The sequence below is a fragment of the Chenopodium album genome, chromosome 24 (assembly GCF_948465745.1).
Source record: "Chenopodium album chromosome 24, dcCheAlbu1.1, whole genome shotgun sequence".
Taxonomy (NCBI): domain Eukaryota; kingdom Viridiplantae; phylum Streptophyta; class Magnoliopsida; order Caryophyllales; family Amaranthaceae; genus Chenopodium; species Chenopodium album.
In genome coordinates, this window is record NC_137857.1 from 4770022 (window position 1) to 4793075 (window position 23054).

A 23054-nucleotide genomic window follows, 5' to 3' on the forward strand; every position below is an offset into this window, starting at 1 on the left:
TAGCTCCCGACCTGAGAGTAACCGTCAACCGATTTAATCCGACCCAACAACAATCTGAACCCGAACTAGTACCCGACCCAATTAGAACCTGTACCCGAGTCATGGAAGGTTTAATTAAATTTATGTGTTTTTTGTTTAACTTATGTACTGGTACAAATCTGTAAACCCACTATCCGATTAAGCTTGTATACCTTTTGTTCTCTATTACTCATACATAGGTTTAATAAAATCTTGATAAAGCTGATCAAATTATGGAAGGCGTAATTAAATAGGTTCAACTTGGGCACATCAATATTTATTGGAATTGAACTTGAACCAAATCCCAACTCAACACTAACTCGAACCCGAATGTACCATCTATTAACCCACTCAGACCTGACTCACACACAACCCGAACCTGAAATTAAATCCGATCTGAACCCGAATTTTGCTCGAATTGAACTCGACATATATCCAAAAAGGTGAATGATCCAGAATAACTCAACTGAAATTGACCTGACCCGAACTTGAACCTGATATGAGGCTAGATTGACCCGACATAATCAGATGCTAATTTAACCCGAGACATGATTTGACCCATCCCAAATCCGACTTGAATACTCGAATCGAGAACTCTACTATAATACACGAAATCGGAGCGATTTAGGAGGTGTCGGGAGCTGGTGTTGGAATTTCACGAAACACTACGGGATGAATCCCAGGATCATATAATATTGTGTGGACCCATATATGACCATTATCCGGCGACGTAAAGGCCCCGTGAAAGCTTATAGCCAATACAAGAGGCATGTACGAAGCCGGGTAAAATGACCATTTAAAGGCAAATTAGATGATTCCACCCACCCAACTAAACTCTCGGCAGGTATTAGGGACCATGGTAAACATCTCGGCAATTTTTATTTCCGGGCGACAAAAAAGGTCAAAAAATTACGAAATTGAAGCCTATATAATCCACAATTTTTGAGGAATTTTTGAGGTTTCGGGGCCCGGTGAGGAAATAAAAATTATCGAGATGTTTACCATGGTCCTTAATACCCTCCAAGAGTCCAATTGGGTCGGTGGAACCATTCAATAAGCCCTTAAACGGTCATTTTACCCGTTCACAACTTGAAGTGATTTCGTAAACTCAAGCCTACCACAGAGGTTTATGACAACATCTAATTATCATATGTGGCTTCAAACGGAATTATATGACCCCAAGATGTATCCCTTAGGGTATCAAGGCTTTTTGCCACCAGGCCCCGAAACCTTAAAATTCCTTAAAAAGCGTGGATTATAGCCTTCAATTTTGTAATTTTTTGACCTTTTTTGGCCCGGAAATAAAAATTGCCGAGGTATTTACCATGGTTTCTAATAGCCTTCGGGAGTCCATTTGGGTCGGTGGAACCATCCAATATGTCCTGAAACAGTCATTTTACCCGTTCACAACTTGAAGTGATTTCGTAAATTCAAGCCTACCACAGACGTTTATGACAACATATAACGATAATATATGGTCTCAAACGGCATTATATGACCCCGAGATGTAACTCTTAGGGTTTCAAGGCTTTTCGCAACCGGGCCCCAAAACCTCAAAATTCCTCAAAAAGCGTGGATTTTAAGCCTTCAATTTTGTAATTTTTTGACCCTTTTTCGCCTGAAAATAAAAATTGCCGAGACGTTTACCATGGTCCCTAATAGCATTCGGGAGTCCATTTGGGTCGGTGGAACCATCTAATATGTCCTGAAACGGTCATTTTTCCCGTTCACAACTTGAAGTGATTTCGTAAACTCAAGCCTACCACGGACGTTTATGACAACATATAATGATCATATGTGGTTTCAAACGGCATTATATGACCCCGAGATGTATCCCTTAGGGTTTCAAGGCTTTCCGCAACCGGGCCCTGAAACCTCAAAATTCCTCAAAAAGCGTGGATTATAGCCTTCAATTTTGTAATTTTTTTTACCCTTTTTCGCCCGAAAATAAAAATTGCCGAGATATTTACCATGGTCCCTAATAGCCTTCGGGGGTCCATTTGGGTTGTTGCAACCATCCAATATGCGCTGAAACAGTCATTTTACCCGTTCACATCTTGAAGTGATTTCGTAAACTTAAGCCTATCACGGACGTTTATGACAACATATAATGATCCTATGTGGTTTCAAACGGCATTATATGACCCTGAGACGTATCCCTTAGGGTTTCAAGGCTTTTCGCAACCGGGCCCCGAAACCTTAAAATTCCTCAAAAAGCGTGGATAGCCTTCAATTTCATAATTTTTGAACTTTTTTTCGCCTGGAAATAAAAATTGACGAGATATTTACCATGGTCCCTAATAGCCTTTGGGAGTCTATATGGGTCGGTGGAACCATCCAATATGTCCTGAAACGGTCATTTTACCCGTTCACAACTTGAAGTAATTTCGTATACTCAAGCCTACCACGGACGTATATGACAATATATAATGATAATATGTGGTTTTAAACGTCATTATATGATCCCGAGATGTATCCCTTAGGGTTTCAAGGCTTTCTCAACCTGGCCCAAAAACTCAAAATTCCTCAAAAAGTGTGGATTATAGCCTTCAGTATTGTAATTTTTTTACCCTTTTTCGCCCGAAAACAAAAATTGCCGAGATGATTACCATGGTCCCTAATAGCCTTCGGGAGTCCATTTAGGTCGGTGGAACCATCCAATATGTCCTGAAACGGTCATTTTACCCGTTCACAACTTGAAGTGATTTCATAATCTCAAGCCTACCACGGATGTTTATGACAACATATAATGATCATATGTGATTTCAAACGGCATTATATGACCCCGAGATGTATCCCTTAGGGTTTCAAGGCTTTCCGTAACCGGGTCCTGAAATCTCAAAATTCCTCAAAAAGCGTGGATTATAGCCTTCAATTTTGTAATCTTTTGACCCTTTTTCGCCCGAAAATAAAAATTGCCGAGATGATTACCATGGTCCCTAATAGCCTTCGGGAGTCCATTTGGGTCGGTGGAACCATATAATATGTCCTGAAACGGTCATTTTACACGTTCACAACTTGAAATTATTTCTTAAACTCAAGCCTACCACGGATGTTTATGACAGCATATAATGATCATATGTGGTTTCAAACGGCATTATATGACCCCGAGGTGTATCCCTTAGAGTTTCAATGCTTTTCGCAACTGGGCCCTGAAACCTCAAAATTTCAAAAAGTGTGGATTAAGCCTTCAGTTTCGTAATTTTTTAACCTTTTTCGCCCGGAAATAATAATTGCCGAGATATTTACCATGGTCCCTAATACCCTCCAAGAGTCCATTTGGGTCGGTGGAACCATCCAATATGTCCTGTAATGGTCATTTTACCCGTTCACGACTTGAAGTGATTTCGTAAACTCAAGCCTACCACGGACGTTTATGACAATATATAACGATAATATGTGGTTTCAAACGACATTATATGACCCCGAGATGTATCCCTTAGGGTTTCTATGCTTTTCGCAACCAGGCCCCAAAACCTCAAAATTTCCTCAAAAAGGTTGGATTATAGCCTTCAATTTTGTAATTTTTTTTACCTTTTTCGCCTAGAAATAAAAATTGCTGAGATGTTTACCACGGTCTCTAATACCCTCTGGGTGTCCAATTGGGTCGGTGAAACCATCCAATATGTCCTTAAACGGTCATTTTATCCGTTCACAACTTGCATTGATTTCGTAAACTCAAGCCTACCACGTACGTTTATGATAACATATAATGATCATATATGGTTTGAAACGGCATTGTATAACCCCGAGTTATATTTTCTAGGGTTTCACACTTTTTGCCACAAGGCCCCGAAACATCAAAATTTCCTCAAAAAGTATGGATTATAGCTAGAGCTGTCAAAAACTGACCCGACCCAAGAACCCGACCTTATCGGACAAAGATATTAACCCATCCTGTACTCGGCCAATGGGGTTAAACTAGTGACCTGCAACCTGACCTGAACCTGACCTGATCTTAACCGAAAACCCATTTGATCCAATACTTTATGACCTGAACTCGAACCTGCCTCCGACCTGATAGTAACCGTCAACCGATTTAATCCGAACCCGAACTAGTGTCCGACCCAATTATAACATGAACCCGAGTCATGGAAGGTTTAATAAAAATTTATATACCTTTTATTCAACTTATATACTGGTATAATTCTGTAAACCCTCAATCTAATTTAATAAAATCTTTTGTTCAGCTTATATAACTTTTGTTCTTTATTATTTATATATAGGTTTAATAAAATCTTGATGATGTGCTTAATCAAATTATGGAAGGCGTAATTATATTGTTCAACTTGGTCACATCGATATTTATTAGAATTGAATTTGAACTAGAACTCGACTCAACACTAACCGGAACCCGAATGTACCATCTTGTAACCCATCCAAACCCGACTCAACACAACCTGAACCTGAAATTAAACCCGATCTGATTTTAACTCGAATTGAACTCGACCTATATCCGGAAAGGCCGGTGAATAACCTGTTATAACTTGAACTAAAATTGACCCGACCTGAACCTGATCTGAAGCTAGATTGACCCGACATAACCTGATCCTGATTTAACCCAACCCAAACCCGACTTGAATACCTGAATTGACAGCTCTAATTTATATTATTAGATAAATTTTAAAACTGTATAATAATAAAAAATAAAAAAAATAAAAAAAAAAAGAAAAAAAAAGAAAAAAGAAAAAAAAAAGAAAAAAGAAAAAAAAAGTTAGTAGTACTTAGTATTTAAAAAGTATTAATCAAGATAAATTTAACAAAACTCCACATGGTTATTTTTTTTCAATGAATAAAGATTAAAGATCACCAAAATAAATAGTGTGAGAATAATGTAAGTTTAAAAAGTTTCATTTAAAAGAAAATAGAGGAAGCAGTAGACTAGATATGAGGGAGGGGTTTTGGTTTTTACCAATTATAGTGTGTGAGGACTGCCTGATTTAAAGCTGGGATCCTATATGCTTACTGTAAAGTTTAAGATGCATATTACAAGGGTATATCTCCTATGTGCTATAATAATTTAGAATGAACAAATTCTCTCTGGCTGAATTGACAAACAACTTTGGGCGACGTCCAACATTGAAGTAACCAAGTAAACATCTATATGCAATTAGGCTAACAAAACAACGCAGAACATCAGCAAACACAAAGACTTGGATGTGGCATTCTTCATCATTAATTTATATAAAGATCATTAAGAGCGAGATTTTTCAAATACCACAAGTGCACTGATGCAAGAAAAGAGGAGGAAAACAATTTAAAGGCTTTACAAGAATCCACAGAACATTGGCCAAACTATCAAGGATCGAAATCATCAACAGTAAGCCAGCCAGTCGAATCCTCACCCTCTGAATCTCTATCTCGCAAACTTGAGTGGCCTTTCACCTCGCTGCCTCTGGATTCCACATTTTTATTCAATCGAACCCATTCATTGGACCCTTCAGGTGATGAAGTTCCCTTTGACTGTGACGGCTCTGAACTTGATAGTCTATTAGGGAGATCATTATCATCATCTTCAAGATCACTGAAAGAGACATCATCTTCACTTTGAAATTGCTTCGCAGCAGCTGCAGAAGTTCCTATAGTAACAGATTTTCCCTTTTCTTCCCACTCATCAGGCTTAGCATCAGATTCATTGCAATCATTAAAGGTAAAACTGCTCCCATCCTTTGCCTGTAGAATTTTCTTGCCGTTGTTTGATTCTGTGCCTTTTACACTTCCTGATGCGTTTAAATTCTCCGACGTTACATCCTCAGCAGATTGGCTATTGTTCATTGGTGTGTCACCTTCGTTGTCAGAGCTTCCTGATTGGGGATTTTCAGAATTAATATCCTTGCTCTTCTTAGCTTGAAGCATTGTCAGCAATGTCTCTCTTGCTTCAACAATCTGCAGGTGAAATCAGTCATGTTACATACTTCAATAAGAATCATTGGCTTCATAATCTCCAACACTCCCTTATAGTGTTATGTAAACAATAAAAACACATTAAGCCAAATATAGTTTAAACCTCAGTATGTAACACTTCTTCATATTGTTTATTTTTTCGCAAAAGTTTCGCTCTCAAATCCTCAGGATACAACAAAAGAGAAGAATTGTCAATTATCCCATACCAAATTTACCAAGCACACTGCTAATAATAGGTAAATGAACTTGTGTGTAATTTGCAAGAAAAGTCGCACACCGAAGTCCATAGTAATACAATTAAATTCCCAAAGTATCCCCATGGATTCATTTACCTTTGTAAACATTAAATTATAGCTCATTACCAATCTGAAGGGGGCATAAATATGATGAACTTATGGACTACCTTTACAAAGTTGCATATAAGCAAAACCATCACCATTATTAAGTAGTGCCCACCAAACAGAATGTAAGGGTCAAGATTATAATTTACACGTGAAAGAAAACAATGAACAAAGGGAGGGGCAGCATAGATGAAAATCCATATTACACATTTGCATGATGCAACACAGTTATCTTTTCAAAGATTTCAGCAGACAAAGTAGCAAGTTTAAATATTTCAAGGAAGAAAGAAAGAAAAAAAAAATGAGGATGAGCGAGGCATTGATCAGCAACCCAATTCATATGCAGGATAATCGAAAGGTGCAGTGTCACAAGCCAAAACAATCAAATGTGAGAAAAGGCAAAAATAACAGATAAAGCCCCCCAATGTATTTGATTGAGGGAAAAAAAAAGGAAATGAAAATCTTGCCTCGGGAGTCGATAGAAGCTCTAGGTCCTCATCATTTAACCTTGGATGCAACAATATAAAATATATCATCCAAAACTGCTTCTCATTTTTGTCACTACTAATCTGGCTTTTGAGTTCAGCAAGACTTGGAACCAATTGCTCAACAGTTGAGGCATGCTCATACTGAGCTTCAGACATATCAAATTCTGCAAATAGCACAAAACGAAGCTGAGGACAACACAAGAAACATTTGCAAAAATGTGGCAGAACACAGAAGGTCAAAAAGACACATAAAGTAGAAGCTTGTCATCACTAATCTTATAGCAGACACATCAACTGCTCATTTTGAGATTACGAAGTACATTAGAAAGTGCAATAACACTAAGTTATATGCAACAGAAAGGGAAAAAAATCTATACATATACACTTAATTTACATAATTAGAACACAAATGCTGATTTACAGAGTGATCTGCACGTTCATTCAGGTGATCTGTAGTCAAACCTGTGTCATCACCAACTTTTTCCACCCTAGAACGTATTTCACTTTCAACTTGGTAAAGATAAACCATAGAAGAATACGGGTACAAGCATAAACAAAAGGTCTTAAATTAATCTATAGCCACTGCTAATAGAGAATCATCTTTTTTAGCATCAATCACCCAAAAGCTGACAAGTTAAAGTTAAAGATGAGTGTATCTAAAGGACTATAAAGACAGTCGAGCAAGGTGATTGGTAGTTGTTATTGCTACTAAAATTAGCTCATAGTTACCCCAAACACATACCTAGGAATCTAGGATTGCCATCCATTTATGATAAAATAAGAAGAAACCAAAGCATTGTAAAGTTAAAACATAGGCAATGCTACACAACAATCCATCTCAACCACAACATACAAATTGAAGCAAAAAGCACACTGAAACCTCAAAAGAACACAAAAAATCTATGGCCGCCACTCAATGACAGACATCATCCTTCTCACATTGACCATCAAAACATATCCTCATATTGAACCTTCGGGGTCCTAAATCAAACACTACTACAAATTCTTTATCAGTCACAATTACAAACACTATTTACATAGTTACATGCCACAATTTCATCACTAACATGTCCATGTTCTAGTGATTGTACAAATATCACCCTAAATTGCATCACAACTACGGCCACCAACAACGTGATCTCAATTCCATCAATATCCAAAGCAAACCCCATTTTCGAAGTGAAGATCACAGTAACTACTAAAGAGATCACAATCAAATTCAAGCAGAAATACCCAAAAGGGGAAAAATGGGAAAATTTGTAGATCACAAGTTCACAGCAATAATCACAAAACTATAGATTATATCAATATGTCAATCACAATCTCAAACCCAAAACCAACAAATTCAACTAAAAACCCCAAAAAAGGAAATAAAATTTTAAAATAAATAATTAACATTTTACCATGATCAAGTGATAAAGGAAATTCAGTCCAAAGTTCAGGGCGATTAGAAATCTGTTGAGCAAACTCAATTACTTCATCATTAACACCAGCAACTTCTTCTTCTTCATCATCATCATCATCATCATCTTCATAATCATCACCATCATTATAATTTCTATTATTATTAATCATATTATTAACATCATTTTCTTCATCATTTATATGAAGAAAATTGGAAGCAAGTTTAGAAATTTCAGAAACAGCTTTGTTACTGGAAAAGATAGAGAGAGAAGATTTGAAAGTTCCCTTAATTTCTTCCAAGTCACTTCGAATACCCTCGAAGGTTCTAGAAGAAGGGGACCCACCATCGCCGGAATTCGAGGTTTCCGGCGAAATAAAGGCGCGAAATTGCCGCCCAATTGATTCTCCGATCGCCGTGAATTCCTCCTTCACTCCAGAAACGGCGTCGTTTCTGGGTTCTTCTTGTTCATCTTCTTCTTCATCATTGGAAAATTGGAGGGATTTGAAGGGATTTGGGAGTGGAATTGAAAGCCAAGACATTAAAAAATTAATGGGTTTTTTGCATTAATTACTAGGGAAATTGAAAATTTGCATAAAATTCTGGGAATCTTGAAAAAAATTGGGAATTTGTGGGAAATATGACGATGATAATGATGGGTGATTTTTAGGGTAAAAAAAAATTGGGAAATTTGATTGAAGTTTTGTTGGGTTGGTTCACTTTATTTTGTGAAATTTAGGAACTTTTTGGATAGTATAAAGATGGAATTGCTAGAATAAGCAATTTAGGGAGGCTTCTGAGTTGTACAATAAACCTTCTTTTTATGTATCTTCAATATTTAATTAGGTTATTGAAAGATGCATCTAAATCTAGTGTAATCATGTACTAGGAGATGATTTTGGTCCATATTTAATGTATCTAGATTTGGGTTTAATAAAATTGTATTCTTTTTGAGCTTAGGAAGAAGTTTGGAGTAGATTTTGAGTAAAGGATGGCGTGTTAGTGATTAGCATGTTAGAGGAATGGTTTAGAACTTTAGATAGTATATATATATGATCTATTTTAGGTAAAATTTATGTATAATAATCAAGTTTTTGGAATGATTTATGAATTAGAAGGTGTGTGAGCGTAATGTAATTGTTTTGCACAAACTAGTAGAGGATATTTATTGTTGTTAGATACTTGTAGTTTTGAACACTACTACAAACAACCAACATCAACGACGGTGTGAAACCTAATAAAGGATCCACGACACTTTTTATGAATTTGGGATGCATAATTAATTAATTAGTAATTATAAACATCTCTTGCAAAGATGGACTATCATTATATAGTGACAAATTTCAAATTAGCCATGACATTGTACCAAAAGGCCTGTTTTAGTTCCAAACCAATTAATATGATCCCAGGAAACATTATTTACGTCCATTTCATTTTTGACAAAAATTCTTAAAAAAATTGATCTACAATCGTGGATTATAACCTTCAATTTCAGACTTTTTTGGGACTCGAAAAGGATAGAGTATGAGGTGCCTCTCATACATCCCATGAGACCTCGAGAAGCCAAATATCTAATTTTCTTATAATTTTGATTATGTTTACTAACTGATAATTAAATATACTAATGATTGAAATAATACAATGGCATATCTGAAATGAAAAGTATGAATTGAATGGCAAATTTTAAATAAATATTCAGTCAGAACTCAACCTCCAGGCTCAAATCAAAAGCACCAAATCGAAGTCATACAAGTACAAGCAATACAAAAAATTAGTACAAATTGTTATTCAAATCTTAAGCTATACGCACTGCTGAAGTATGTGATAAAAATGTCAAAGTACCTGCCCAACATATTCATCAAATAAGCAGGTCAAATAATTACATCAATTATTAAACTACAGTTTCTCCAAGAATGATCAATAAAATCAAATGTCTGTCCTCCCTATAATTATCAAACAATAACCCTGCTATTCCTATCTAAACATACACAAAATATGGTACACATACCACTTTTCAATATACTCGTCTATCGTTTGTTCTCTCTCGTATTTATAGCAAATAATTCACGTGAAAACTCATAACATTCCCGTGTATGGGTTATATGTTTGCATGGGCATGCCAGGACCATAGGGATTGGCTGCATAAGGATTGCCAAATGGGTTCATGGCTGGTGCCTGTTGTTGATGGCCCATCATCATCTGCTGCTGCAACATGAATGCTTGCTGCTGATTGGCCATTGCAGCCATCTGAGCAGATTGTGGTGCAACCATGGCATTTGAGGCGTAATACGGGCCATGGACGGGTTGCTGCATCATTGGGTTGGTCAATGGAGCAGGCTCCCATGGATTGTAGCTCGTCTGCTGGTTGGTCCTTCTCATTGCATCATCATACAGGCTGTCTAGTGTTAGCAAATCCAGTCCACCAGCCTAGTGTTGAAAAAGTTGAAAATAGTCACTATATGTTGCATTTCAAGACAATGTCACAATACAATGCAAATTCTTCATTGAAGAGATAATATAGCCTTTCATTAATGAGCACAAAACTCTCCCAAGCGGTGCTTTCATGTTTGACACATTGCGTGCCAAAAACATGCCTCAGGGCTCAGATCCACATATCATCCTCAGACAAGCAATAATATATATTCTAATTGCTCTATGCTTTCTTATATTCTTGTTAATCATCAAACAGAGAGTATTACCAGCTTCTAATACAAAACTGCACGTATAACTTTTATCTAAATATCCTATTACAGAGTATAATATATTTTTTTCAGCAAGTTCTCACTACTATTTGAAGCAGGGCCCCACACGGCCACACCCACTCTCTTTTTTTCTCTTAGCTTTCTTTATTCTCTTTAGCCTCCATGCAAACAAATAATTCAGCATTTATCTGATTAAATATTCAAGGTAGCTATATTCTGATCATCTTATACGGTGTATAACTTTGGATAGTTTAACATATATTATTATACATTTAGTGCCTTTCCAAAGCATGTCTAATCCTGTAGTCTTAAGGGTTTTTCTATTCCCGTGTTCGCATCATAGCCCATACCAGCATTTATATACGTATCAAAATAACCTAGTAATTATATACGGTCCACAAGCAATAAATGGCTTATATGCCTTCTCGATCCTATAACAGGCAGTTTTGTTTTCTTTATTCTGGGGCAATGCATCTTGTTTAAATTGTACCAGGACTATTAACAAACAAACAAGTTTGCAATTAAGAATATACCAGCTTGGTAGTTGCAACGGCACTCTCATTTGAGCTTGGTGCAGTAACAAGTGCCAGTTCCCAACCAGTCGTGCCATTTTCCAGCTTGGGAGCAGGAGGTGTAGCTGATAGGTCATCTGTAACAAAATATCAAAACACTTCTATATTAAGAATTTAAAAAGAAAAATGTTTCAAAAGATAGTTTTGAGTTCATAGTCCATAAGACAACATGAGTCTTACCGATTGGAACAATAGCAAGAGCCATTGCATTCTTATCTTCTAAATCTGAAGCAACTGGCTTGGGATCGTCCATACTCTGCCAGAACAAAGAGGTAAACTATTACATGGGGGTAGAAGTGTTTCATGCAGATGGAATCTTTGTTGGGTAAACGCAAGCATAAAGCCTGTAAATGTGAAAACTTACCAATAAATCAGGAACTTCGGTCACGACTTTTTCTTCCTTGACTGGTTCTGGTGGAGGAGGTGATGGTGGGTGTTCCTCCTTAACATCAGTAACATCTTTGTCCTCAATTGCTAGGACTACGGTAGATTTTTCATCAACCACATGTTTGACCTGTTTAATTGAAGTTAATAGAATCAGAAATTCATACAAATCTCCAAGTAACAATTTTGATCATGCTGTTTTTTTAATACATTGAAAAGTTTTTTTTATTCCCAGTGATGTCAGCAAATAATCATCAACTCCCACAAAGTAGGGAAAAGGGAAAAAGAAAAGACATAGAAGAGTTAACATTTAAACAAGAGACTGTTCACACAAATATGATTTGGCGACTGAAATTTGAACATTGACCAAAAATTTGATTTTGACCACCACTCTCTCAAGAAAGAGCACAAGAGCAACCGCCATATTTCATTTCCGTACCTGTTCTTTGCGGAAAGTTGAACCTCTAGGTACTTCTCTCACATATTCTTCCATTGCTTGTAAGAATGAAGGAGGAGGCTGTATTAACATTATAAAGACATATTTTAGAAGCTATAGGATTGAAGAAGAGAGGAGATTTTTCCAAGGAGCTTCTTTAAAACCTGTTCAATTTTTGTAAACCTCTCTCCACGCCCAACATCAAGGCTCTTGCAGACTTCATAGAACTCCGACAGTCTTTCAGCCTACAATTAGATATAAATGTCAAATCCCAGAGTTGGAACTAGCAGAGTGTGCAGCAAGTCATCTCAAGAACTCAACACAGACCTGTTGTCCTGCTCTACGATATATATCGAGGGCCCTCAGTGCATCACTTCTTTGCATCTCAAAAAACTGTAAATAATATAATTTGCAGCAAATAAGAATAATTTCTGAATAGAATTAATAAAGTAAAGAAGGACAGCAGTGGCAAGTAAACCCACCTTGTCAACTAGGTTAACTGTACCATCACTGATAGCGCTATAGATTTTAGTACTTTCTGAAGCAACCTATTCGAAATTATTTGAAAGTCAGCGACTCAGCACAACGTTTGGTGTCACAACTCAAACACACTACAAGTTGTATAAAAGTTGATGGTGTAAAGCCACACATACCAGTGAAAGTGCCAATTGAATAACATGATTATGAACAGCTGCTCCATCAGGCTGCATAAAAATTCAATGCTCATGCATAAAATTGGAGAACAAAGCTATTTTGACATGACATCAGAAGCTCATACATGAAAAAAAAAAACTTGGAACAAATAGTATGTTATTTATGTTCACACTAAAAGGAATTGGAGCTTCATGCTTGTCAAACTTACAGAACAAGAAAATCATACCTGGCAACCAAGGACCCTGTAAAGAAGCTGCTGTAATGCTGGTAATTGATCGAGCAAGTCAACTGTATCAAGATCTTTTGTTCTCTGCACAGAAGATAGATATATGTTGAATATCTAGCTGAAATCATGCCATAATGGGAAAGTTCAAGCTGAAGACAAGCAACCAGGTATAACGAAATGCATAAGGAGAAGAATTCAAATGTCTTACAGGGCGCTCAGTCTCAACATCATATTTCAAGACACGGAAACATTCCAGCCTTTCTTCCAAAAATAACGCATAAGCACGAACCCAAGCAGAGTAATCCCATGCTGAACAAAAGATAATGGCAAATTCAGCAATGAAAAACCTTGCCAAAGGCATTAAACTGTTAATTTAAGCAGATATCTGAAACAATCAAACAATACCACTTGCACTTGAATCATCTCTGAAATGTGACATATTGAGCATATGATTCCTGCTCCTTTCATAGTTAATAAGCTCCTCTTGGAATGTTGGGTCCACTTCCCTCAATGCACGATGAATAACAACCAGAGTTTTTAACGCGACCTAAAAACAAAAAGAAGATTAAACGCAAAGGATTAAGGAGTTTCAATACAATCTAAGCCAGACGACACCATGCAAAAAAAAACCTTTGATGATTAGCTTTACTGGCGACAATATTACAAGTCTCTACATCACTAGTAACTAATACAGTTCAGAAATTACATAATCTAAAGGCAAAACATCTACATGGCAGTCACTAGATAAAATAATCTCCAAACTCACAACATACCGCCCAATTATGTGTTCTTGATAAGCGCCTAGCAAGAGCATGTATGCAATATGCTACATCAGCCCGAGGTCTTGTAGCAGAAACTGCTGCAAATATTGCTGCACAGAATAAAAAGAAATACTCAACAAAGACCCAAATGCTTTACAAGATAACACAATCAAATAAATAGCCAAAATGTATACATAACATACACTTCATCTCAAAACCAAAGGTCCAAGTTACAACAATCAACAACACCCACCTCTTATGTGTCTCTCTTTCGCCGGTCGCTCAACATGATTAGTAGCCTTGACAATTGCTACATCTAGCTCCTAAAACAACACATCCATTCAAAACAAACATTTATCAAGATTACAATAGCTAATTCAACAAGAAAATTATCACATAAACAAAAAGATTTAATACCTTGTAACCACTATTTACTTTAGCTAAGCTAATTGTGGTGGTATCCTTAATGGATCCCAAATATTTCCTCAAACTACTATTTGTACCTCCTCCTCCTGCCATAATCTCTGTAACAAAAATTCTTCAAACCCTCATTACAATGATCCAATATAAAATCATCTTATAAACACATAAAATCGCGGTCATTACAATTATATCATCCTTAATAAAGGAGCTACAGATCAAAAACCCTTGCTTCAGTGTCTGATAAACTCAATAAGAAAGGCATCATTTTTTATTACATACCCAGAAAAATTCAATAACTCCTCCACATAATTCAATGAATTGTTTAATACTTTAACATTCAACAGCTAATTTTAAACTAACATTTAACATGAACAGCTACTAAATCACACAACAAATTCCACATAAGATATGATCTTGCAACATTTATTATATTAAAATAAAAAACAGATAAACTTCTGCAAAATTAAGCTGGAATTTACTAAAGATAGCACTAACATTTAAACTATACAGTATTAATTATACAAGTAAGGATCCAAAACCCAAATACCCAGGATTCAAAATTGAAAATTTGCATCAAATTAAGCTCAATTTGTGAAAATTCAAAATCAAAATAGAAGTTGAAACTGTTGAGTAAAACAAAGAACAGAGATTCAAAATTTTGGGAAAAACAAATATAAATTAAAAAAAAACCCAACTCACCTTAAACTCAAAGTCTGAAATTCGACAAAACCCAGAAAATTTGGGAGAAAATAAAGGAAAAAAAATATAGGAGAGAGAATTGGACGCCTGCAAACAATGAAAAGTCGACCCACCAGAAGAAGAAGAAGAATAGTAAGAGAAAAAGGAGAGAGAAAATATTTAAAATAAAATTATTAAAATTATTTTATTTATTTTTTGATTTTATTATTTATTTTAGGTTTGGGTGGCTCGTCGGTGTCCTTTGAGTCCAATGACAATAATTCTTTTTTTTTTTCCACCCCTTTATTCTTTTTTACTAGGACAAGAAAAAACAATGTTTGAATAAATGTTTGAATAAATATTAGTGTAATAGTGAGTGGTCAAAGAAAATTCTAAAAAAAAAAAAAAAAACTAATGGATTCTTTTTTTTTTTATGTTTAGGATCGATGAGTGACCGAGTAAAAGATAAGATTATACGAAGTATTTCCTTTTGTAATAGGTAATACAGTTTTTATGCGATAAACAGAACGACTTAGTTTTAACACACAGAATAGGAAAGAGTTAGGTATTACCGGTATATGTAAAAATAATTTTGATTGATTTGTCCATCTATGTTTTCTATCTCTACTTAAAATAGTGTGTTATGAGGGTAAATTGCAATTAAAAGAAATGGATTGGTTTAGTGGTTAGGAGTGAAAGCATTTGTTTATGTTATGATAGATTACATTTTTAAATTTTTTTTGTAATTTGCATTGTCCTTCTTCGGCTTCTTGTGAATTATTCAGATTTTATTTTTTTATTTTTTTTATTTTTTTTATTTTTTTGCCATGTTAGTATCTAGCTACATTTGATTGTTCAAAAAAAAAAAAAAAAAAAAAAATCTAGCTACATTTGATTAATTCAAGCAAAGATTTTTATTTTCTCATATAAAAGTAACTATAACATAATTACTCTTTTTGTTTTGCATTTAACAAGTTGACTAGCTCGCTACCACACTTGTCAATACACAACTTTGATCATTAATCCATATTAGTAACATGTTTTCAATAATTTATAGGAAGTACATTAGACTATGGTGTCACATTGGACCAGTAGTCCAGTAGTAGTTGGTGAATCAGAAAGGAAGTTTGAGTCTAAACTACTAATTTTAGAATTTGGTGAAGAAAGTGATGAACAGACCCTTTTTAAAGACATCAAATAATAGATTGTACATCTTGGAACAAATATTTTGGAACAAATTTAGGGCCTGTTCATATTTACTGAACTGAGCTGAACTGATCTGAACTGAACTGATTGGAGCTGAACTGAACTGAACTGATTGCAACTGAATTGAACTGAACTGAACTGAATTGAGCTGAAATGAATATTTATGTGAGAGGGAAATTAAGAGCTGAACTGAACTGAACTGATTGGAGCTGAACTGAACTGAAATTAAGTAAATGTGAACAGGCCCTTACTGTACACCAAGATATACCTCCTTTATTTTCTTTTGTTATAATACTTTAATTAATAACAAATGCATAACTTTAACCATTAATATATATAACTATAATGTGCTTGTCGCATAAGAACGCAAGTGATTTTGCATTGTTTCTTCTTTCTCCTAACCTCCAACAGTAACACAAAAAAAATTGCTAAACCAGGTCACATTCAGAGTGTAACCACAAATTGCATACATACATTTGCTGGACAGCTTCCTTACAGCTATGATATCCTTATACAACACGTGATATCCTACCAAATTAGCATTTTCAAAGTTGTTATTCCATTTTAGCATTCATAATTTTCATGCATACTTCCCTAATTTAACAATATCTTTTCCATGAAATAATAGAGCACTAGAATGACCCATTTACCACATTGTTTAATACGGAGTATGTATAACATATTATAATACAATTTTAATATTTTATAATACTTTGAAAGACAGCTAATCGGTCATGCAACTTTATTGTTTTTTATTACGCGATCTTTAAAGGATAGAGGGAATACTATTGAGAATTGTATTTAACGTCGTACTTTTGCAAATCCTCACTCCTCCATGTTTATATACATATAAAGAGAGTAATTAGGAGTAATTAATACAAAATGAGAGGGAATAATAATCCAGATTAATGCCCTGGCTAAGTGAGTAGTGACAATGCTGTGGATGGTGTAATTATGCAAATGAGATTGGCAGTGAGTGTTGTGTTTGTGTTGGTGCGCTCTGCAATATGAGTCTTTTAGCCATATTGGCAATGGGCTCCACCAATTTGTCGGCTGTTGGGCCCCACTTCCACAAGGTTCCTTTCTGGGCTCCACTCGCCTATTGCTTAAATTGTCAGCTATTATATATTCTTGTTAACATGCACATAAATTAGTTTAGTCCATTAAGCAAGACAGAGGAAGTACTTACCTAGTACGGAGTATTATAGAGTATATGACTTCTTCCGTCTCATAATATAGGTTTAGTACTCCGTACTGTATATCATATTCCGTAATAGACAGAATGAGTACTGATAAGAGATTACGGAGTAAGAGGCAAAAGCTTTTAAGACGGTAATTTAATAGTTATTGTGAGATTAAGAATAATTGAACGTCTTAGAAATACTAGGGCCAAGCTATATATGAGCAAAATATAAGGTACTCCATAGTCCATAGAATACAAGAATAATGAAAAGTTAGAAATACTTTATTCGTGCTGTTACATTTCAAACCCATCCATTTAAGGAATATTATTACAGAGAATGTGATTATTATTCATTTTCTATAATGATTCTCGACAGTGTGGTTGTACATAAACTTAGCTACGGAAGTTATACTATCAAATTAGAAAGTAAATTAGAAATTATTCTAACAGATAATGTGTACACAAAACTAGCAAAAAAAAAAAAACACTGCCATGAAAATATATGCTACTAATATGTAACGGAGAAAGTATTATCAAAAAATAAACTAGTAATCCGAACATGATAACAGTTGTTTTTAATGATCATAGAAAAATATGGTCAAAGACTCAAAGTTAATACTCGTATAGAATATGCAACACACAAGTCAAAATTTTAACAACTAAAATAACGGAGGCAGATTAGAAAAGCTGTAATGTATTTATTTTGGGTAGATAGAATACAAAAGATGCACATATGTAAGCAATTTCAATATCAGAAGCTCATTTTCAAGTCATAAAATGAGTACGCCTGTAATCCTGTACGTGAGCCTTTGAATTTGACTGGCCAACTATTCAGTGAATAATCCAACTTTGATTCATGTTTGATGGAATTAAACCACCAAACTTAGGTAAATAGTTTCACCAAACCATCAATCTGTCTTTTCCCAGAATAGATAAAATACTAATTCTGTGGAATAGTCTGTCTCAACCTTGAACAATCTTAATGATAGTGCGAATTTACCAAAACTCAGGAAACAGAGATCAAGGAAGAAAATGCAATACATAATCCATGAGATGTACAAGTACAAATGCTACTGTATGCTTTTTTTATCTCTGTAAATAAAACTAGGGAATTGATTGACTTTAAAAGGCCCTTTTAGAAGAAAAAATGGTAAGACACGGGTCAATAATTCAAGTTCCATAAGGGGTTTATAAGGGTTTTCATAAAATCCCAAAAGAAAAACATTGTTACCACGAATGGCAAAAGAGCTAGTTCAAGAAAAAGAAAACAGGAGGTAAGCGGCCCCTTATGAGCACATCAAGTAGAGGAAGGCGGCAATGACTCACCGACCACCCTTCTTCTTTCCAGAATCTATTTTGTGAGGCTTTCTTTTCCGTGTGAAAGCAAACTCTCCGAATTTGTGACCAACTTTAGATTCAGTGATCTTGCAGCGAACAAAAGACTTTCCATTGTAAATTCGAACGACACTACCAACAAATTCTGGCAGGATAGAAGATCTCCTTGACCAAATTTTTTTGTTTGCAAGTTGCTCTTTGTTCTCTTTCAGTCTCAACAAGAATGCATCAACAAAAGAACCTTTCCACACTGATCGACGAGACATGGTCCTGGGAATGTCACTGATAACAATGAATAAAAATGTAAATAATCTTGTGGATTGTACAATCTCAATTACAGCCATGAAGAAACAATAATAGGTAATCAATCATACACCACATAGATCACACAGCTAAAACCCAATTATGATTGCCATGGAGATGTATAATGCATGAAAGAAAACTGGTCCTCAAAACCAAGTCAGTGTCTCCCTCCCCCAATCCACATGTTGACATGTAACAGAAGAAGATCGAGCTTCATAAATCCGGTAAATCCCCAACATTAAGCACCATGGCATTCGTCCTAAAATTTTGATAGAGGACAACTACAAGGGCCTGAGACATCACCTATTGACATATATGGGGACTTTCTAACAAGAAACACATATAATTGGTGTATACTCTCAAAAATTATTGGGAAAATCAGAGGCAAGAGCAAGGAAAGAGGAAATTGTTGGAGCACACTTGTCACCAACATCTTAAAACAGAAAGGTTCACTTGCGGTGGAAGGACAACATACTTAAAATGCAGATTCCCTTGTTTGTTACCACCAAGTTCAGTAGAGCCACAGAAAATGAGAAATGAATCTTATCTTGTTTTTGCTTGTTTATTTGCTATCCATCATATAATTCACAGTAATTGCTTCTCTAATAAGCTCTGATCAAACTCACAAAAGAAAAAAAAAATCTCTTTCCAAGGTATATAATTAATGGGAGTAGAAGGTAGGAAATGGGAAGTGTAATCCTAAATCTGCAATTTAAGTGTTCAATATTTGGGATGATATTCAAGTATTGATAGGATCTGCAATTGTCATTTGGGAGAATGAAAAAAGAAGAAGTTATAATCCTTAAGAAGTTCGAATAGAAGCCCCATTCAATTACGCCATGGAAATTGTAAACTGAATTCAATACCTAATCCACACTCCCAACACTAGCTCTCAATATCTAAATGCTTTGTACTTACGTTCATAGATGAATTTGGACAAGATGAATGACATTTTTACTACACAAGCCTTCTCCAGTTGTCAATGGAGGTGTTAATCGTGAGGTATTGAGTAACATTGTATATCTAATGGATTTAGTGCAATTGAAAGCGCCCTCAACCAAATGACACTTCTACGTGTTGGCTACATGCCTACATGGGCAGCCAACAAAGAAATGGGAAGGTACTACTTCTAACTAAGCAGTTTTGGGGCAAATTACAGGAAATGTGACCTGAATTCCATGTTTCATACAGACTAGCTATTCAAACAAGGATCGACGTGACTCAACAACAAGCCATCCTTGGATCGGAAAACAAGTTAGTGTACAGCAATTTCTCACTAACCTAGCTCTTCTAAGTTCATCAAAACTAAAACCCTGCAAATCTAGCTAATTTATCACCAAATTATAGCATATAAGGTATAACAATCATACAATTCAATATGTATAACCTAATTAAGTACCAATTCAAAATCACAGCAAATATATTCCAAATCATAATACCGAAAAATCAAATTTGACTCAACAATCGAATTAGGCCCGAAAAATCGCAGAAAATAATCCTCGCTTTAGGATATCAACGCAAATTGCACATAAACAAAATTCTAGCAACAAAAAAGTTTGTACAATATTTCACAAATTCATTCATTATATCTAATAATTCATCTGAATAAGAACCCTACATTGACTATACTGACAATTAAATTAACGATAAACCCTAGAATGTGAAATTGATATTCGATGATTTAAAAGAGAAATTAAAAAATATCTTACCTTAGATGCTACTATAATGAAGTAGAGAAATCCCAGAAGCCGCTTCAATGGAGAATTCAGATTAAGCTTCAATGGAGGAAAGAGAGAGAGTGTGAGAAGAGTGCAGCGTAGAAGTGAAAAGCTCCGAATGAAAACAGAGGAGGAAATCAGGAAAGTTAATCTCGCACATAATGTCAACCGTCCAGATCCATCAATCAATCAATTATATACTACTCGAGACACACCGCCCCCTTTTGATACCCTTATCGGCAAATTTTAGTCCCAAAATGTTCACCATATTTGCTTTTTCGACAACCGTTAATATTAATTTTTTACCAAAATTTCTTTCAATTTGCAACAATATTTTTGCAAATTTAAATTTTCCATGTAAATTTTGTTTTTACCTTGTACTTTTATTACTTTCTCTCTTTACTTTTTTGCATACTTAATGTTGATTTACTTTTTCAATGTACTTTTACTATTCTTATTTGTGTTTATTAATTCCCGTGAAAAATGCTCATAATAGACTATCAAAAGGGGTCAAGGGGACGGATGGAGTATAAACTTAAGTATAAAATAAAATTTCTTATGGAGTACATAAATAAAATATTTGATGTATCCTTCCACAATATAGTATATACTTCATCCGTTTTCTTTTAGATGCAAAACACTCTTTAGCGCGGTAATTAAGAAAGGTGAGGTTTACATGATATAATAAACTTTAAAATAGGATAAGTAGTTGTTATGAGTGTAATTTAATGGGTCATGTGCTTTAAATAAGGGATATAGTATAGTTTTTCCTTAAAGTAACTTTCCTTTTATAGTGTGTTGCAAGTATTGTGACATTTCCTTTTTAGGGAAGTGTTGCAAGTAAAAGAAAACGGAGGAAGTATATTATATTCAAATGCATAAAAAATCTGTTTGGCAAATAAGCTCTTTTATAATCCATTATTATATTTACATATGTAATATTACTTGTACAATGTTAATTTAAAATTAATTATTAGTATACTACTAATACGATTACAGTATATCATTAATTAATACTCCCTCCGTCCCTAAATTTAAAGCCTATTTATCTTTACTATGTGAGTAATAAATACTAGAAAGAGGCTTTGTATTAAAGGACAGAGGGAGTATGGAGTAATACCATACGAGTATCGACATTTAAAATTCATTCTCATTTAAGTTTTGTTATCTCGTAAAAAAAAAAAAAAAAAAAAAAGTGTTGTTATCGAGTTGTCTTAAAAAAAAAAAAGTAATTTGTTATCGAGAGACGGATCCAGGATTTTTCGTAATTTGGACTAAAATAACTTGTTATATTAAACTTCCGTGATGGAAGATGATTTTGTGGAGGAGGAGTATGAATTTGAACTAAAGAAACTTTTTATATCACACTTTTTTCCTTTTTATTCTGAAAATTAAGTCACAATTTCAATAAAGAGACGACCACTATTTTGAAATTAAAATAGATGCGATCAACATTGGTCCGGCCCGCTAGTCCGACCCGAAAATAGGGCGGGTTTGGGCAAGCATAAAACACATTTTTAGTTAGAAAGCCCGAACCCGGCCCAAAAAACCCACAAAGGCCATTTTGGTCCGGCAACTCCGTCACTTTTTCTGGGTTTGGGTACGAAAAATTGTGTTAAGGCCCAGCCCGGCCCGATTTTTTATCCCCTCTAAATTAAAATAACTAATACGAGTCTATTAGATTGTACTAATGTCAATAGTAAACTTTAGTTAGCAATTCAACAATATATGCAATCATGCATAAAATAAATGTTTTTTTTTTTATTTCACATCAGCGTAATATACTTAAAATATAAATACAAAAGTTCGATAAACTACCCAAATAAGCTTTACTAGCTCCAATGGTACAAGCCGTACAACTATTATAAATAAAATTACTAAACATTATCCTTGCAAGAAACAATCGGCTTGAAAAACCAAGTGTTTGCCTTCGAACATGTTTCGGGAGATACCTAATGTTACCATTGTTATCTTTGCATCCCATATACCGTTGATCTTGGAGAATGGACGAAAGAGCATAGAACACACAGATGTTGGTTGTTACGAGCTCAAAAGGACTCCAATAGTCCTTAACATTAGGCAACATGGGTAGGAACAACAAACGACCCAAGCAATAGCCCTCAAGTGTGGGTACCTTTGGCCTCTTCTCTAAGAAAAATACCATTAGCATACTAAAAAGTAAAAAAAAAAAAAAAAAAAAAAAAAAAAAAAAAAAACCCCAAAAGAAACTTAAGGGAGCCCCCATGTTGGATAGCAGGGCTAAGATAAAGGTTTTTCAAAGCAATGATTTAAAATCCATTATTTAGCTGAAATAATGGTT

General features: G+C 35.0%; 2 protein-coding genes and 1 long non-coding RNA gene across 3 annotated transcripts; all 3 read right to left on the reverse strand.

The window, feature by feature from the left end:
* Positions 1-5154: 5154 nt before the first annotated feature.
* On the reverse strand, positions 5155-9139 carry LOC145611705 (uncharacterized). The gene is made up of 3 exons (XM_081667055.1): positions 8155-9139; positions 6731-6915; positions 5155-5904 (listed from the first exon to the last, which is right to left on the reverse strand). The coding sequence occupies exons 1-3, from the start codon at positions 8693-8695 to the stop codon at positions 5317-5319; spliced, it is 1314 nt and encodes a 437-aa protein (XP_081523181.1). The 5' UTR covers positions 8696-9139; the 3' UTR covers positions 5155-5316.
* Positions 9140-9912: 773 nt separating this feature from the next.
* On the reverse strand, positions 9913-15165 carry LOC145611130 (putative clathrin assembly protein At5g35200). The gene is made up of 16 exons (XM_081666374.1): positions 15011-15165; positions 14306-14412; positions 14142-14211; positions 13901-13998; positions 13533-13674; positions 13336-13436; positions 13128-13211; positions 12901-12951; positions 12730-12795; positions 12575-12640; positions 12412-12492; positions 12251-12328; positions 11792-11941; positions 11608-11683; positions 11389-11504; positions 9913-10580 (listed from the first exon to the last, which is right to left on the reverse strand). The coding sequence occupies exons 2-16, from the start codon at positions 14405-14407 to the stop codon at positions 10230-10232; spliced, it is 1632 nt and encodes a 543-aa protein (XP_081522500.1). The 5' UTR covers positions 14408-14412; positions 15011-15165; the 3' UTR covers positions 9913-10229.
* A 3375-nt stretch (positions 15166-18540) lies between these two features.
* On the reverse strand, positions 18541-20883 carry LOC145612283 (uncharacterized). Its single transcript, XR_014106565.1, has 2 exons — positions 20726-20883; positions 18541-18995 (listed from the first exon to the last, which is right to left on the reverse strand). It is a non-coding gene; the product is annotated as an uncharacterized LOC145612283 (long non-coding RNA).
* Between the last annotated feature and the right edge of the window lie 2171 nt (positions 20884-23054).